General features: G+C 41.4%; 2 protein-coding genes across 3 annotated transcripts in view; both read right to left on the bottom strand.

Moving 5' to 3' along the window:
- The window catches only part of CCDC62 (coiled-coil domain containing 62), a 44,404-nt gene extending 40,703 nt beyond the window's left edge, over positions 1 to 3,701 (bottom strand). For both annotated transcript variants that reach the window (XM_082418253.1, XM_082418254.1), the window contains exon 1: positions 23 to 3,701. The gene's annotated coding sequence lies outside the window, so the exon portion shown is untranslated. The remainder of the gene's footprint in view (positions 1 to 22) is intronic.
- A 156-nt stretch (positions 3,702 to 3,857) lies between these two features.
- DENR (density regulated re-initiation and release factor) lies at positions 3,858 to 16,093 on the bottom strand. The gene is made up of 8 exons (XM_082418361.1): positions 15,940 to 16,093; positions 15,032 to 15,145; positions 11,169 to 11,188; positions 10,412 to 10,496; positions 8,067 to 8,150; positions 5,298 to 5,414; positions 4,267 to 4,406; positions 3,858 to 4,158 (listed from the first exon to the last, which is right to left on the bottom strand). The coding sequence occupies exons 2-8, from the start codon at positions 15,135 to 15,137 to the stop codon at positions 4,114 to 4,116; spliced, it is 597 nt and encodes a 198-aa protein (XP_082274487.1). The 5' UTR covers positions 15,138 to 15,145; positions 15,940 to 16,093; the 3' UTR covers positions 3,858 to 4,113.
- Between the last annotated feature and the right edge of the window lie 2,999 nt (positions 16,094 to 19,092).

Genomic DNA, 19,092 nt, shown 5'->3' with positions numbered 1-19,092 from the left:
TGGGGGCTCTCGAATGGTTTACCTGGAGATGTAAAAGCCATTATCCCGGCCCGCAAAGAACCGTTCCTCACCATGACCCAGGGATTGATGGAGCAAATGAAGGGCTGTCTCTGCCCCGTCGCCCTGGCGTGTGACCATGTGCTCGCTTACTTATTTCCCTCTTTCCCTCCTAAACTGTGAGCGCGGTTGCTCTGGCTGCTGTGTACACTGGGCAAGGAGAACACTTCCTGGCATTCAAACAACAAACAGATGGAGGCAGACACCACCCTTGGTAGTTAAATAGTCAGTTGCTGGCCATCCCAGCAGACAGCTCTAAACTGAGAATCACAGATGAAGAGAGAGAGAAAAAAATTAAAAACGGTTTTTTTTGGGCTCTTGATGTAGCTCTTTTGTTAAATGATGATGATGTACCCATTGGGGTGCTCGTGCACTCCCTGGTGTACATCAAATGATGATGTATCTTTTAGGGTGGACGTGCACCCCCTTGGGGTACATCAAATTACGATGATGTACCTTTTGGGGTGGACTGCACCCCTTGGGTGGACGTGCCCCACTTAAGATGGACGTGCACCCCCTGGCGTACAGCCGGGGAGGGTGCCGTCCCCCTTGGGGGTGTGCCCAAGCTGATTTAATCAGCCCCTTGGCTCGCGTGATTCCTATTGTTAAATCAGCCCCGTACATCAGGTGACTCCCATTGAGTCAATCAGCACCATTTATCACGTGACTCCCACATGTTAAACCAGCCGCGAATCACGTGACTCACGCTGATTAAATCAGTCCCCATGAGTCACGTGGTTCTCGTTGATTAAATCGGCTCCCTTAAATATCATGACCCCCACTAAATCAATCGTCCTTCTTAAATCTCTTGGCGTTCATTAAACCAATCAAACGCCTTAGGTTTCCTGGCCCCCATTAAATCAATCTGCCTTCTTACGTCTCAGGGCATCCATTAAGGATGATTGATTTAATTAGGGTCACCATATTTACCAAGGCAGATTGACTCAATGGGAGTGCTGTCCCACGTGGGCGGGTGCTCAGGCGCCCCTTGGGGGACCGTGCACCCCCCCTCGCTGTATATCAAATGATGATGACATACACCTTGGGATGCACTGCACCCCCTGTTGTACAGCCAAGGAGGGTGCTGTCCCCTTGGGGGGGTGGACATGCGCCCCGTGGGGCAAGAACCTTGACACTTAATCGTTACAATATTTACCACATTGAGTTGAAGCTAAGCTTTCTTCTCGTTTTGTTTCATAGTCACTCCTTCCCCCTTTTACTCTTCGTTATAGAGGGACTATGAAAAAAATGCTTATCGTATTTAACCCCTGGTCACTCACCCCCTACTGCTTAACCCATAAAATGGCATTTCTGGCAAGACAAATTACGAAACAGTCTTAATAGTATTTCAACTTTCCTTTTTGGTTGACTGTGAATTAACGAAACGTGCCCTTGTGTTCATGAGACAATCTGAACATGGAAAAACAAATTTAAAATTTCTTACCTTGAAGCTTTACTGATTTGGGTGAGTTACCTCCTTAGGATAGGCTCATGTTCAGGAAAACCAACAAGACAATACCTTAGAATTTAAAAATCGAAAAAGCAGGAACTTCCCTGGTGGCGCAGTGGTTAATAATCCACCTGCCAGTGCAGGGGACACGGGTTTGAGCCCTGGTCTGGGATGATCCCACGTGCTGTGGAGCAACTAAGCCCATGTGCCACAACTACTGAGCCTGCGCTTTAGAGCCCACGAGCCACAACTACTGAAGCCCGTGCGCCTAGAGCCCGTGCTCTGCAACGAGAAGCCACCGCAATGAGAAGCCGCAGCGGAGAGTAGCCCCCGCTCGCCACAACTAAAGAAAGCAGGGGCGCAGCAACGAAGACAAAGACCCAACACAGCCAAAAATAAAAAATTTTTAAAAAACCAAAAAACTAAAAGGTAGAATTCGTTTTTAAAAAATTGCAACTTACCAATCTTTAAGAGCGAGAAAGCTACCATGGATTACACCTTAAGTGACAGCTGATTTACTGGGGCTTCTATTTAATAACTAAAAAGGAATTTAAAATCACATGTTGCCAGCATCTATTTTTTTTAATGAATAAAATACTACATATCAAAACTTTGTCATGTTGAAATAATAATATTTGGGGTATACTGTGTTAAATAAAATCTATTGTTAAAATTTAAAAAAAAACTTTATTTGTATTTGAAGTTGCCAGCTTAATCTTTGCAAATCTCTTACATAAGGCTGTTTAAAGGTTAGTATTCTTTTTGCTAAAAATACTAGATTGTAAAAGCATTTACATAATACAAACATAGAATGTATGAATTAAACTCAATCCTTGAATATATATATGTATATATATTATATATTTTTTGGCCACATCACGCAGCTTGTGGGATCTTAGTTTCCCGACAAGGGATTGAACCCGGGCCACGGCAATAAAAGCGCCAAACCCTAACCACTGGACCACCAGGGAACACCCCCTGAACTACACATTTTAATCAGAGATTAAACTCTTGCATTTTAAATTTAAGGTCAAAGAAAAAGATTCACACATATTATACACAAGGACGATTTTAATCCTGCATTTTCCTGCAGTACCATCCACTGCTGGCTATATAGGGACTGAAACTGCATTTGCCAAGAACTGTGAACATTAAGAATCTTCACATGAAGTCACACGTGTTGATACAAGCACAAAGACATCTTCCAGCACCAACAGAATACACACATAACCAAGTACCAATTGGTTTTGATGGATAAATTTGCTTCGTCAGATAATTTTATTTAGCTAAATTCACAGTTAATGCAGAATTTCATTTTCTTAATTTACATCTTTATTATACATTCTAAGATTTCAATTATTTAAAAACCCACTATTTAAGATTGCAATTTGCATGGCAATAAACAATGGGTCTAACTTTCTTATAGGTGTCTTTAGCAATTTAAAATACCATGAGTCTTCTTTTTAGTTTATAGCACCTGACGTAAGACCTTTATAAAAACAGATTTTAAATTCATTTAATGTACTCATTAAGATTCACTGTCACTGTTTCTCTTGTAAGAAAAACACATTTTAACTGCTATTTCCCAGACTATATTGAGCAATGGTGTATATTATTTTCAAATGGTTAGAATTTTACATAAATTTATAGCCAGAAAAAGAACTCAGCCTCTCTGGATGCCTATTCACTCAAAACAATGATGAAAATAACGTATGAAATGGATTTGGGTGTCTGACCTCCTACTTAACATTATCAAACACCTTTCCAAGTGTTCTTAGAAAATATCTTAAAATATATGCAAATATTCTACCATATGACAAACCATCATTTCTTTAACCATTTCCCAATTGTTCATCTTTATCATTTGCAATTTTTTTATATTATGAGTAGCACTTTGATGAACACCTTCATCCATAGTTTTAAGCAAAACATTTTATCTTTAGGATAATGTCAAGAAGTGGGTCAAACAGTGCAGATGGTTTTAAGGCTTTTAATATACTTTACCAAATAATCTCCAGAACAGCTTGATAAACTATTACCAACAATATGTTAATAGGCCCACAAAGTGAACTTGGTTGGTGACAATGAAGCAAATTCAACCACAGATCCATGAGATGCTCAAGCATCTCAAAACTATCACACCAAAGAAGCAAGGAGACAGTTATTACTGGTGATGAAGCCAAATTCAAATTCTTCAAAGTATCACTCAGCTTAACAACCAAAAAAAAAAAAAAAAAAAAATCATGATTTGATAAAATCATGATTATTTAAAAATAATCAACAGAAAAGCTTTCCACAGAAAGTCTAATTTTTCCAAAAATAAAAAGTTAAAAAGAAAGAGAAAAGTCAGTACCAAATGACCAAAATTTTTTATTTGACTAAATTCTATTTCATGCATAAGCATGACAGTCTCTCCTGTTTATCAGACTTTGGCAACAACAAAAAAAAAACAAGCAGCCTTGTACAGAACAGTGAAAATGCCAAGGGTGAGGGTAGGCTACAGTTTTACTGTAGGATAAATATATATATATTTTTTAAAAGGCCTCGCTCCCTTTGGCCATATCAACAATCAGTTCAGATCTTTAAATACAGACAAATTTTCAAAATCACTTCTTCACTTCTCCAAGATCTTCAATGCTATCATCATCCACCTGTAAAATAAAAATAATCACATTTCATGAGTTGTGGTTATCAACTAACACAGAAGCAACTTGCTTTAATAACTTATTTCTATAGATGCACATGTTCCAAATACTCACTTCTGGCCATTTTTCCTGAATGACATCAATTATGTCATCTGTAAAGTCTCCCTGAATGATGATTTCATCCTCCCCTGTTACTGAGGCACCACAGGAGAATTTCTGAGCAAAAAACCTTTGTGCTTCTTTAAGATCGATTTCTGTTATTTTAAAAAAGAAATAGCAAGACTATAATTGGAATCATATGTCAAAGATATTTTTCCATCTTGAAATTTAATCTGCATTTTAAATTCATAAAACAGATTGTGTTAATGGATTTCATGTTCCTTTCAGAACAATAATTACAAACTACCCGAAGGCAGTCATCTTAACAATTCAACTTATATTTTTAAGGTCAAATAAAGCCTCAGTACATAAAAATAAGATCACCCACACTATTCCTAACTCATATAGTAAGACCAAAATAAATCCAGGGACACATTAATTCCAACATTACATATACACTTCCAAGTATATGAAGTTCTTTTGGTTATCCCTTTTTACAAAAGAAAAATATACAGCAGAGAAACAAGCCTAATATTTATGATGTGGTCTAGTGACTGTTTTTCACTCCATGTTGTCAAATGAAGGAACCTAATCACCCTGGTTTCACTATTCATTCAAGTCTTCCAGGAAATGAAGGGGCTCTGAAGCAGGACATTCTGCCACTAACCACCTTCCCTCACCCTCTACTGTCATCCCGGAAGGGATAGGTCATTTCGCAACCACTGGGCTACCGAGACTGCAGGGAACAAGGAGCAGTGCTGGTAGACTTCACAGGGAAACCTATCCAGCCCTCCTCATTCTACATAAAGCGTGCCCACAAACAGAAATTCTGGAAAGGAAAAAGTTAAACCAGTCCCCTGTGCAAAAGATTTTTAAGTTGCTTCAAAATTTGATTTTGAACCTATAGTTAGAAATGCAAAATCTCATTTTGTATCTTCTTAGCAAAAACCAGAACTGTAAAATTTTCATGATACTAGATTAAAAAGAGAGAATGAAATGAATGAATGTAGTTCACACATTTTAAACGTACTTAAGCTTGGACTCACCAAAAGTTGCAAGGCCACACACTCTTGTTACATATTTCTTCTTTGCTCTGGGAATTTTGGCTATCGTAACCTTTTGTGGTACAGTCTTCTTTTTTTGTTTTATTTGACCCCTTCCACCTTTATTTATTAAGAAAGAGCTCAGGATTAGTTTTCTGTTCTTATCGTAAATAGAGAATACTGTCTCTAAATTTATTAACTTTCAAAAGTTATGAAATAATAATTTCTGAAGTTTCTTTTTCTAATACAAAATTAATAAACACATGCATGAGTATTCATTCAATCCACAGTTATTAAGTAGTATGTGCCATGCACCGCACTAAGGGCTGAGGACACAAAGATGAACAGAACAAGAACAGAGTCGCTGCCCTCCAGGGACTCTCAGTCTAGTGCAGGGAAGCAAAAAGTTAAATAAGTACAGCAACCTGATATATACTGTAATAGGATCCACGAATACGGCACTACCACAAGCTTTGCACAGAATGGCTAACTCAGCTTCCAGAGGACAGGACAAGTTTCCTACAGGAAGTGGCATCTAAGTGCTTGCAGAATAAGAAATGGTCCATTCGAAGGGAGGAGGGCTGGGGAGATATAAAAAGGATATTCCAGGAAAGGGAAACAAGTACAGAGACAAGAAAGGGCATTATATTTTTGAGAACTACACTTGTCTTTTTGTGTGTGACAGGAAAGTAGGATCTACTGGTGGGCGTAAGGAGGGGACAATGGCACTCAGGAGCACAGGGCCCGCCATCTGTCCAGGGGCCACGATTAGGGATCTATTTGACCCCACAGCCATCTGGGATGGGCCGGTTTTCTGCCACTATGTTTTCAAATTCATCCATATTAAACTTAGTAAATCCCCAATTCTTGGAGATGTGGATCTTCTGGCAGCCAGTGAACTTGAACTTGGCCCTGCACAGGGCCTCAATCACATACTCCTTGTTCTGCAACTTGGTGTGGATGGACATCACTTGGCCAATGTGACCAAAGTGGACCCTGGCCACTGTGCCCTGGGGCTTTCCAAAGGCACTGCGCATATCCACCCGGAGCCTAGACTGGGGACAGCATGCCAGACGTGAATGTCCACTGGAAAGGGCTGTCTCCAACATCCCTTAGGGCAACCCATACAGCCAACAGGCTGCATACACTACCAAGGAGGCTACTGCTTGCAACCACTGCACACTCAGCCCCAACGGGGAAAAGAGCACAGTCGGCTTAACTGGCTGCAAATACACTTGTGCTGATGAAGGAAGCGTATGGATATGGAAGGAAGCCAGAAAAGCAAAGATTATATACCAGTAATTTAAGGAACAGCACAAGCTCTGTCATCTTATATTGCAAAGAAGAGAAGCCAGTGAACAACTGACTATGCAGGAGTGAAATTACTGATTTACGTTTTGTCAAGATCACCATGCAGTGTGGAGGGTGGGTCTGTGCAGACCAATGGTAGAGAGGCCACTGCTGAGGCTCCTACATTAGTTCAGGCAGAACTTAATCAAAATCTGAACAAAGCAGTGGCAACAGTAATGGCCATTGGCACAGGATAAACAGAGGAAGGAGAAGAAATGACAGAATTTAGAACTGATTAAGAGGGTCAAAAAGAAAGAATCTAAGACGGGTCTCAGGTTTCTGGCTCAGATGACTGGATAAACTGTGCTGTTAATAACCAAAAATGGAGAAAACAAAAGATGCAGATTTGGGACTTAGTAAGTTTACTTTGGAAGTGCTGTGTTTGAAGTACCTGTGAGACCACATGCGCATTTCTAGTCTAGAGACGTGGGCGAGGACTAGAGATATAAATTTGGGTACTGTAAGTGTAGCGTGGTGGCAGAAGTTAAGGCTGTGGAGGAATCATCCAGGGAGGATATGCAGAATGAGGAGGTAAGTGGGCCGAGGACAGAATCCTGGGAAACACCAATTTTTAAGGGACACAAGGGAGAAGAGAAGTCTGCACAGAAGACTGAGGAGGAGTGAAAGGAGAATGAGTGAGGAAGCACAACACTTCAAGAAGGGAGGGCTCAGATGCTCTTACCACTTAGCAATCACCTAGCCGTCATGACCCTTGTTAGAGGAGTTTCAGTGGCATGAAAGTCAGGTTAGGATGGACTGAGGAGCAAAGACTCAATGACCGAAGTGAAAGGGGGATAGTTAGGTCTAGTCTTATTAAGGAAGTCTGGCTAAGAAGGAAAGGGGGAGGAGAATAGAGCAAAGAAAGATATGAGCTCTTGGGGGAATTTTTTTTTAATGCAAAGTCCTAAAAAATATCTATAAGCTAATTTTAGTCACGGGGAGAATTAATTCAGGAAGAAGAAACAGGCGGGGACACGATCCAGGGCACAAGGAATTCATTTTAGAAGGAGGAGAGGTAAACAGGTATGCCTAACAGCTGTAAAAAGAAAAATTCAACTGAGCTGACAGAAGTAATGAGAGAACAAAATCTTTTTTAAGTGTCCTCACTCTAATTAAATAGAATACACAGGTATTTTAATAAGGTAACAAAGTTTTTAAGTCATAAACAAGCTGGCTGGATGCTTTTTATGTATATATATGGCAAATGAAGCATATTTTCTTAGATCCAGTTTACTGATAAAGCCCAATTCATACGAAATCCAGTCATCCTGAGAACATGATCCTGTATCCCTCTGTATGGTATACACACAGAATTACTGTAACAGGTAGATGTTATTCACTTTGGGAATGCTTTCATTTCTTATTTCTTCAAGCAGAGGGAGGGTATGTTTGTGTAAATCAAATCATGGATTCAGGTCTCACCTCTCTTTTGTTTTTTCTTCTCTTCCTCTTCCCCTGCTGTTCCTTGACCCTCACTAATTCCAGCTTCTTGTTTGGGTGAATTTTCTAGATGTAAAAACAAAATCCAAAAGCATTAACATCATTTCATTATGTTAAAAAAATTACCCTTGAGGAACCTCAAACACATATAAGGTATTTTACCAACAAATGAGTATAACATTTATAATGTAAGCGATTATATTGCTAGATTCCTATCAAGCCTAACTCTGAAGTCATTATGATAAGTATATGGTGATAGAAGACAAAACAAAGTCTTTGATATGTGAGAATCGCCATTTTTTAAGCCACATTAAAGGAGCATAGAACACTCAAGACTCCACAGGAATATTTAGCACCTAAGCGTACTAGTTCTGTTAACAGGAAGTCTGGTCCTGAATATGAAGGTATGTCCTAGGCAAGTCACGTTCAGGGCCCACCATGTAGACCGTGACATCAGATGTGAGGGTTCTTATCCAATCACGGACAGCGACTGTGCTGTCTCAGGGGCTGTGTCTCATGGAAACTATCAGAAAATCAAAGCAGCAAATAGTGGGATAACACTGGGTATACGTGACAGGACTGTTTCCAGCCCAGGATTTCCCTTCTCCCTGCTACTGCCTTCATTTTTAACAATCTCGTAAGAGAGGCCGTCAATTTTACCTAATTGAGGAAATCTGTTCCTCTGCAGTTTCCTTACCTCTGGCAACAGCAACTCCATTCTTTTAGTTGCTTCGGTCAAAAATTTAGCTGCCCCTTTTCCTCACATCCCACATTCAACACATCAGGAGACCCTGTCAGCTCTACCTTGAAAACGTACCCAGAATCTGACCACTTTTCATATCTCCACTGCTACCATTCTAGTCGTTGTCATCCTGACCAGATTAGTGCAGGAGCCACCTATTTGGTCTCCCTGCTTTGCTGCCTAAGCCTCTCTTCAGTCTATTCTTAACACAGCAGCCAGAGAACTGCTGAAACAGAAGTCAGACCGTATCACTCTTCTGCTCAAACCGCTCCAATAGCTCATCTCACTCAGAGTGAAAGCTGAGACCTGGCATTTAAGCCATGGTCCTTCACTACTTCTCTGACTTCATCTCCCTTCCTTCTCCCCCTCCAGAAACAAAGGCCTCCTTCCTGTTTTTTAAACATGCTGTAAGCACTGAGTGTTTGCCTCAGGGCCTTTGCACTGGCTGCACCAGCTGCTTGGAACGTTGTTCTCCCAGATAGCCAAAGGACTCTCTCCCTAACTTATTTTAGGTCTTTGTTCAAATGCCATCTTTTCAGCAAAATCTTTCAGGGCTACTACCTAAAATTTCAAATTCCCTCCCCAACAATTCTTATCTCTCCATTCCCTGCTTATCCTAATTTAATGTACTTATTTCATTTGTCTTGTTTTACTTATTTTGTCTCTCCCTCTAGAATATAATTTCCAAAGAGTAGGTCTTTTGTTTACTGCTTTATTCTCAGCATCCAATAAGAGTGTATAGCATATAGTATGCTTACAAGAAGCAATTTGTTGGACTTCGCTGGTGACAGTGGTTAAGAATCCGCCTGCTAATGCAGGGGACACAGGTTCGAGCCCTGGTCCAGGAAGATCCCACATGCCGCAGAGCAGCTAAGCCCGTGTACCACAACTACTGAACCTGCGCTCTAGAGCCCGCGAGCCACAACTACTGAGCCCATATGCCACAACTACTGAAGCCCGCGCGCCTAGAGCCCGTGCTCCGCAACAAGAGAAGCCACCGCAATGAGAAGCCCATGAGCCGCAACGAAGAGTAGCCCTGCTCACTACAACCAGAGAAAGTCTGTGCGCAGCAACAAAGACCCAATGCAGCCAAAAATAAAAATAAATTTTAAAAAAAATTTGTTAAATGAAAGAAAATATATACCCCTAAATCATTTACTCTTCTTTATATAAAAAAGTTAATACTTTGACCTATCCTGTCTCAGAGATAAGACACATGAAGCAGTCTGTGATTTTTTTTTTTTAATTTATTTTTGGTTGTGCTGGGTCTTAGTTGGGGCCGGTGGGCTCCTTAGTTGTGGCTGGTGGGCTCCTTGGTTGTGGCATGCATGTGAGATCTAGTTCCCTGACCAGAGATCAAACCCGAGTCTCCTGCATTGGGAAGCGAATTCTTAACCACTGCACCACCAGAGAAGTCCCACAGTCCATGATTTTATGTAAGGAATTTTAACCCAAGAACTTAAAACAGTTTTAAAGTTAATCGACATAGATAGATATAATTCTGTAATATCCTACTAAACAAATGCACGCTGCATTTGTTTCAGGTATATAGGCTTTGATGAAAGAGGAAAAAAAATGTTCATACCTACAGTAAGTTTTGCAAACTCATTTGGAAAATTCTTCTCTAACCATTGTCTACATTTAGCAACATCAGGCATATATTCACAGTACTGGAGGGGGAAAAAGAAACTGAGTCACAACAGTACATTTTTAATCATTTTAATTAAAAATCATTCCCTGTGCTTGCTATATATAGAATCATAAAACCAACTACTCCCACCTGACATTTTATCCACAGGAAATCTGTATTCAACCAAGAAATGTCCCATAAGAAATTAAAAATTAAGACACCTCCTCACTGTAGCAATTTATTTCCTCTCCAACAAACAGAAAGGCCATTAGAAAAAGGAGGAAACAGACAAAAACGAGCAGGTGTTTTTCTTGCTTTGGGCACCTAGGTGTCTCATTTTCATGACCTACCCTTAGAGCCTGACTTAGAAGCTTATCAACAGAAAGTCTTACACATAATTTATGCTTTCTCTTCTCTGTTTGGATGTTAAATTTTGGCTTTAAGGTTACTCTTGTTTTATTAGCTGACTATTCATGAGTTCCATGCAAAAATCCAAACTACGTATAGCCAAGTGCAAAAGATGCACACATATAACTCAAAGTCTAAAGAAAAATTTGTAGGACCATAAAATTATTCTAAACCAAAGTTCTCTATAAAAGGTTGAAACTCTGCCATCAAATAATAGAAAATGAAAAGTAAGAAGTTCCCAAGCTAGCTCTAAAATCAATGACCTCAAATGCAGAAGTTAAAAAAGAATTTTAGAAGGACTTACCTCTGTTGGTAATGAGCAGACTGGGGATGGAGAGAAAAAAAGGATTTGAAAATGTAAATAAATAAATAAATAAGTACACACACACACACACGCACACGGCTCATAACAAATTTTATTTTTAATCTGACAAAATGCTTCATTTGTTTTTTCCTATAACTTTTCTGTACCACTTTTCAAATACTACCCCGTGATGCACTTTTTTTTTTTTTTTTGAGGTAAATGGCCCATGATTAATAGAGATATTATCTTAATTTTTTTTTTTGGATCTAAAGAACAATGTCTCCTTCAGTTGGTAGAACATCAAACTATACTATCTGGCATGTCTTAAGGTTTTACCACAACAACCTCAACGGGTCTGAAACTAAGCTAGGATGGGAACAATTCCCCATACAACAAAGGTTGAATGGAGCTGGTTATTTCTTTTGATAACTTCACCAAAACAGCCGCTACTTTTTATTCATACTAACACATTTACAGACTTCAGTAGCAATTTTGCTACCATTTCTTTGCAATATACTTTTCCTTTTCTTTTTTCATATTATGCTACATAAGACCAAGACCCTGTGAATTTCCTTCCTTAGAAGGAAGGTTGGTTCAATCCTGTCACTGTATAGCCTGCAAAGGCTAAAGGACTAGAAAAACTCAAAGGGTTTCCCAATTTTAACTATAACTCTATTTTTGGGTCAACTGCTTATTTTATTTTTATTTTCAAGGTGAGGAATGGAATAGTTCAGTGTGACAACACCTTGAGATTTGTGAGGGAGAGGAGGGGTGGTACACCATTAATAATAACAGCACTTACCATATATTGGGCACATGCCAGGCACTTTGCGATGCTTTATATTATTATGTTCAATCGTCACAACCTTATAAGGTAAGAACTACCACACGTGTATTATGAATGAGAAAAATGAGACTTAGAACAAGTAACTCATTTGTATCCGGTTAGAACAGGATTTGAACCCTGGTCTGTTTCTGAAGGTCATGCTCTTAACCACTAAATTAGACCACACAACATATAAAAGCAGTGCACCTGTGTGCCAGCCCATCATCACTCTTTTACAGATGAAGCCGAAAAAGGTTAAATAGCTTATCCAAGGCCAAAGGTGGCACAGGGCAGAAAACTAGAATCTACCATCTCTATTTCAGTTTAGAGTTCTTTCTACTAAAGCTCTCCTGGTTAACCAGAAGCTCTCTAATCCTCACAGTTCAAGTTCAAATACTAGTAGGTACAGATGTTCAGCCACACTTTCAGGATATAATTATAGGTTAAATACCATTACAGCAAATACTAAAACCATAACACTTACTACACCATTTCAAATAATATTTGGTTCAGCAAAATTCTAATACAATGAAAAAAGTTGGACAAATATTCCAAATTCCACATTATTTGCTTTTACAGTCTATTTCCCTCCACAAATGATTTACTATTTGTAAACTGTAGCTTTTCAAGGAAAAGACCGAGCAGTCACCAGCTTCACATCACTAACAGTGGAACAACCTGACATTATGCACCTGCTGACATGATGAGACATGATGAACAAAGCCACATCATCCATGAGACCTTCTGCTATGGTCTGAATGTTTGTGTCCCCTCAAAATTCACATGTTGAGATCCTAATGCCCAATGTGATGGTATTAGGAGATGCAGGCTTTGGGAGTAATATTTCATTTATTCTTCTCAACAGCCCTCTGAAGTAGGCTGTTATCCGTTTTATGGATGAGGGAACTGACCAAGGTCACCAGTGAGTAAATGGCTAAGCCAGGATTCAAACTCAGACTGAATTCAGATTCTGAAGTCTCAATCCTGCAGACATATATCTCCCCGGAAATGACCTCATCCTGCTTACCCTTGTTTCTCACTATACTTCAACCAGCATTCTGCTCCAATCAGCCCCGTCTTTTCCCTCTACCCCCTATCTTTTCCCTCGATCTTTAATATGAAGATACCATATTAAACCATGCCCCCATATTTTTCTTATGAATTCATCCACCTTTTCTTGCAAACTCTGCCCATTACCTAAGGCTTCTCACTTCCTCACTTTGCTTTCCCAGCTTCCCTCTGAACAAAGATCCCTCCCTTTCCTGAAACCCTAATTCATAGCTATGGTCAGTACCATTGAATTTAACATTTAATATTCCCTAAGTGCTTCTCCTACAACTAGACCTCAAACTCTTTGAGGAAAAGGTAATCCTGTCTCCAACCTAGTGCCTGGAATATCAATACAAACTAGGGAGGGAAAGAAAAATAAACTTTTCTCAAAAAGGTTAGGTACCTCTGGTCAACACAAAGTATCACTAGGGTGGACTGCATACTTAGTGCAGTTGTTCAAAGCCATCTTAGGAGTGACCTAAGCACTTGAACAGGATGGCTTTCATATCCTGTATTTCATTAATTCTAATTTTTTTTCATTTTTATAGGGATGCATTCCATAATTATGCCACGTCAATCTAACAATTTTTTCTTTCTTAGTGGAACCTAAAATAATGGTGCACCTTATAACATATGGAATCTTAGATTCGGTGAATTAGGGTACAAAGAACAATAGCTCCTAACTATATCTGACAAACAAGGAGGAATAAACTAAACTAGTACACTTTCCTAATAACAGTAATAATAGCACTTATTGTATTATGTCCTTATGTTAGTTGCTGAACCAGCTTTATAGGAATCATCTGACTTCAGATGTAATCATCATTTTCATTTTACAGACCTTAAGAAACAGACCTCTAACCCTTAGTGAAATCAGGTAACTTGCCCAAGGTCACACAGCTAAAATTAAGCAGGAGCAGCTGGTAATGCCCAAGGTAAGGATGCAAACCCTGGCCCATGACTCCAAAGGTAAACAATATAACCAAATAAGACGAACATCATAACAAGTCTCCATCAACCCTACAAAAAGTTCCCCTGCCTACTCTCTGGGATATTTTACACTCATTTTATTTTATCATCAAAGATAGTCAATAAATGATGAGTTGATACAGTTTTTTAACTCAGTGACATCACCTCTCCTGTAAGTACTGAAGTACTTAAATTCCAGAAGAAATCCCTATCACACTCACAGAATGTAAGGTCCCCGAGCACAGACCTTTCCTGACTTATTCATTATTCAGTCCCCAGCATCTAAAACTCTGCTAGGCACATAGTAAGTGGCCAAAAATATTTACTAAAAAAAACAATATTTACTTGCCCTTTTACTTTACTGTCTTACGTCTTCAGATTTTTCTAAACCTTTCCAAGATGCTAGTAAAATTAGAGTATTTCCAATTCACAAATATTTCTGGATTGAAAATGAGGAAAAACACTCAAAGGGAAAAAAATCTTGATTTACATTTTATTAATCAAACCAAGAACACTTTCCCAAGACTGTCCTACTACCCATCACTCCAACCTCATGATCTTCCACTCATTATTGACACCATTCCTATACTACACACTATACTAATAAAAAGCTGCTTATTTCTCCACAGACAAGCTTTTTCTTGCACAGCTATTCACTTCATCCGGGATGCCTTTCCCCACTCCCTCAACCAATCCTTCTCATCCCTTAAGATTCAATATCTTCCAAGAAGCCCACCTTTAATAGCCAGACTAGCAAGTAGCATTAGGCTGGAATAATCTATTTACACATCTCTATTCCAACCGGACTGTAAACTTCTCCAGGCCAGGTAACAAGACGCAAGTCACACAGGTTGGGAAAGGTCTGTTAATCCATGCCTCCTCTTCCCCAACTCCCAATTAAAGATTCACCAAATGACAAAGATGAAAAAACTACTAGGACCGAACCAATGTGAAACCATTTATCACAATGCATAAAAATACAGTGAGTAAAAGCCATTTTCTGCCTTCCAACACTTGCCTCCGCAGTAAAGGACTCGAAGTGGGTAATCTGCATCTAACTTGGTATTGCTCCTCGGGTCTCCTTTGCAGTCATGCCCACCGGATTCAGAAATGTCAGCAGCCATTTCAAAACCTGTAAGCAAGGAAAATAACACATCTTCACTATTTTGGACCAAGACGCCCAGAGAAGCTGTGTTCAGGTGTAGTCCGGCCTCCTCCTACTAGAAATCCCCCCACCCCGAATCTGTTTCAAGTCTTTGCTGAATGAGAGATACAAGCTGCATTAGGATTCATAAAATATGAGTAATTCTGGGCACACCATTTTCCAGGTCTGCAGGGAAGCAAGTGACAACAGTGAGACTCACAGCAAATGGCCCACGACAACTAGGGGGAGGAGGGCACTAGTGGAAGAGGACGCAATGGGGAAAAAGATGGGGAGGGTGAACTCGGTAGGGACAGGGCAAAAAGTCTGGGGAATGATCTGGAAAGGATGCAACAAACTGCAACAACAGGGAAAGGCCACAAAGCAGCTTTAGAGGCTGGAAACGCCTACGAAGAAGGGGTGGGTCGCCGGAGGTGCCCAGAGGGCAGGGTGTGGGGTGGGCTAGAGGCCAAGGGAGGGACGCGTGAAGAGTCACGGAAGGGAAAGGGAGTGGGAGGGGGCGGGGAGGCCAGTCTGAGGATAGAAAATGCGGGCAAAAGAACCAAGAAGGGACAGAATGTAAGAGCACTGAGGCGACGACAAGAGCGGCCAGGTGTGAGGGCGCGACCTGAGGCGAAGGGGCAACCCCGGGGACACCAGAACGGCCCATGTGGGCGGGGGTGTGGAGACGCCCGGCCCGGCCCCCTTCCGCCGGGGAGCACCTCAGCTTCCCCCACGCTCTCTACGAGCTTCTTGGAAGCGGGAGAGGCACGAGGGGTCATTACCCAGGCGGTCGCACAGCCTCCGCCGCCTCCGCGCCCGCCACTACCGCCAGCTGAAACGACACATGCGACTCCTCTTCCCCGGCCAGAGCCGCCCGAAAGCCCGTCTGCCAGCCGCGGTCCCGCGAGACAATAAACCTTATCGCGAGATTCAGTCTCCGCTGGGCGGCTGTCGCGAGAAGCTCGAAGGCGGGGGGCGGAGAGGAATTGGGGAGCATGCGCGTTTCGCTCAGGGGCGGAGCCAAGCAGCCTAGAGGCTGACAGCCAGTAGGCGGTGCTCGTTACCTATGGGAGAGGAGGGGTGGTCCGTGGTCGGCGCCCGGAAGGGGACGCTGTTTAGAGAGTGGAGACATGCATCTAAATCAGCAATGACTCATTATTTTGAGTCGGAGAACGTGGCCCTTGGGGTCTGGGGTGCCTCCTGGAGACCTGACTGACCTCCAGCCTGTTGGATAAGTCTTTCCTATCCGGGGAGATTGCAGCTGGAAAAGGCGTCTGGTTTCATTTCAACACAGTACCCTACATTGGCGGAATTCTTTTTAAAAAGACAGTATCAACGCAATTTACATTTTTCTCATCGCCCCACAGTCTCACCACCCTAACAACTGTTTTCACAGCTTCCTAGTGTTTATCGATCTTTATATGTGCTGTGAATTGGAATTAATCTCTCCCATGTGAGTGTTGACTAAAAAACTGCACAACCTAAAAGTTGAGATTTATGTTTTATTCAGCAGGAATTTTTAGGACTTCAAGCCCGGGAGGCATCATCTCAAGTAACCCTGAGAGAACTGCTGCAAGGAGGAAAGGGGGCAAGCCAGCATATATAGGAGTTCTACAGTCAAGGGCAGGTAGTCTGAACATCAAAAGATTATTGTTAATTAAAGAAAACCAGATATGTCTAGTTAAGGAATTTAGCGCTTTTCTCTGTATGGGAAGATGCAAGAGTCTGGGCTCACTGAAATCATTCCTTTGATATGCACCTCAGCTATCTGGGGCCAGTATCCTGTGTTTTCACATCCTGAGTTTCCTCAGGGCTCACCGCAGGGAGTGGCTGCAGTCTGATGGCTGCTAGACAGCAGGTAGGCAGGTGTTCTTTTGCTTCCTGAGTTCCCTCAGGGTTCACCAGCTCACCGTCTGGTGGTGGCTGCAATCGCTGATGACTGTGAAATCCTTTGTTTAAATATTCCATTTATCAGAGACTTCAGAGAAGAGGCCACAGTCTCCGGTGCAGATTATGCCGGATGGCTTCGTGTGCAGTTTTGAGCAGAAAATTTAAGGGTGGTAGTGGTGGTGGCAGAGAAGTTTGCAAAGGAAGGAGGGGAATGAGGCAGATATGAGTGGAGGATAAAGCAAAATAGAAAAGAACAACCTCCACCATCTACAAAGCTCTTTTTGGTCACCGTTTCCCTAACTCTCATAGCTCTGCAAGTGTTGTAGTGTTATTCCCATTTCACAAATGGGACTCAGGCTGAGGATGGATATGAAGGGTTTTTCCCAAAATGAAACAACTAAATGGAAGCAAAGCTAAGACACACCATGTGTGAAAACCTGATGATAAATGGAATATTTCCTGTCACATCGGTAGAGAAAGGCTGTCACAGTCATCAGCGATTGCAGCCACCACCAGACGGTGAGCTGGTGAACCCTGAGGGAACTCAGGAAGCAAAAGAACACCTGCCTACCTGCTGTCTAGCAGCCATCAGACTGCAGCCACTCCCTGCGGTGAGCCCTGAGGAAACTCAGGATGTGAAAACACAGGATACTGGCCCCAGATAGCTGAGGTGCATATCAAAGGAATGATTTCAGTGAGCCCAGACTCTTGCATCTTCCCAGACAGAGAAAAGCGCTAAATTCCTTAACTAGACATATCTGGTTTTCTTTAATTAACAATAATCTTTTGATGTTCAGACTACCTGCCCTTTGTTACAAAACTTCTGTATAACCTGCCTCCCCCCTTTACCTTCTCGGAGCAGTTTCTCAGAGCTATCTGAAACGCTGTCTCCCGGGCTGCAGTCCTCATTTTGCCCCAAATAAAACTTAGCTCGCAACTCTCACGTTGTGCATTTTTTTAAGTCAGTATCTTTCTTAAATAAAAGAGGGGGTTCCCCTCTCTCACAAAAGAGCGTCAATTCTAAATGACATTCGTGAAAGAAGATCTTGTTCCAGAGCCTATTTGATTCCAGTAATAATATCTTCCATTTGCTGATACTCACCTCCCACTATGTGCCAAGAACCTGCTCATTTGGAGATAGAGTCCAGGTGGATTCATTTCACAAAACTTTCTTGGGTTCTTACCATGTGCCACGCACTGTGCTAGGCACTGGGGAACACGGTGAACAAGAGACAAAACCCCCAATCTCACTGAACTTAACAGTCTTAGTTACAAAATCCCTACAAAGTAAGGATTGTCTCTAATTCCCAGGTGGATGGTAAAATGGAAGCTCAAAGATGGGATGAATTAAGTTCACCTATTCTTAAGATCACACAGCTAATAGCATGTTATTGATCTTAAGACACACATTTTTCACATTTTCACATCTTTCATATTGTCACTGAGTACAAGCTCGCCCCGCTCGCCACACGACAGGCCAATAAATCGGAGACGAGGTGTTGAGGCAGGGAATACGACTTTATTCCGAAAGCCGGCAGACTGAGAAGACAGCAGACTACAGTCTCAAAATAACCATCTTATTGGGGTTTGGAGGCCAGTTTATTTTACAGAACAGAGAGTGGGGAGGAGATGAGGAAGTAAAGTGAAAAGGCCATAAGATTTGCAAATGTCCCCTGGAATGGCCAGCCTGAGGGAGGGGATGTGTTAATTTCTTCTTTCTTGCAGCCATCCACAGGTGGACAGGGGCCGGATGTTTCCCTGAACAAAGGCACTTTGGTTTAACAGTCATGCAAAGGGACAGGGTTCCCTGAGGCAGGCCATTGTGTATAGATAGTATCCTTTTAGTGAACAAAAGCAGCAGAAAGCAAAGGTTAAAGTAAAAGAAACAGGTCCAACATGTAGTCAGATTTGGCTCTTCCCTGTTACAATATCAAGATGCTTTGCAATGGATGGAGTCTTAGCATTGTGGCATAGTTTAATTTGGCAGCATTTTTCTCTCAGTGATGCATAAAATAATGCTGCATCTTACAACCAACGGCATCTTA

This window comes from Balaenoptera physalus (assembly GCF_965194825.1).
Source record: "Balaenoptera physalus genome assembly, chromosome: 12".
In the NCBI taxonomy this organism is placed as follows: Eukaryota; Metazoa; Chordata; class Mammalia; order Artiodactyla; family Balaenopteridae; genus Balaenoptera; species Balaenoptera physalus.
Note: the sequence above shows the minus strand (reverse complement) of the source record. Positions and strands in the feature narration are given on the sequence as shown.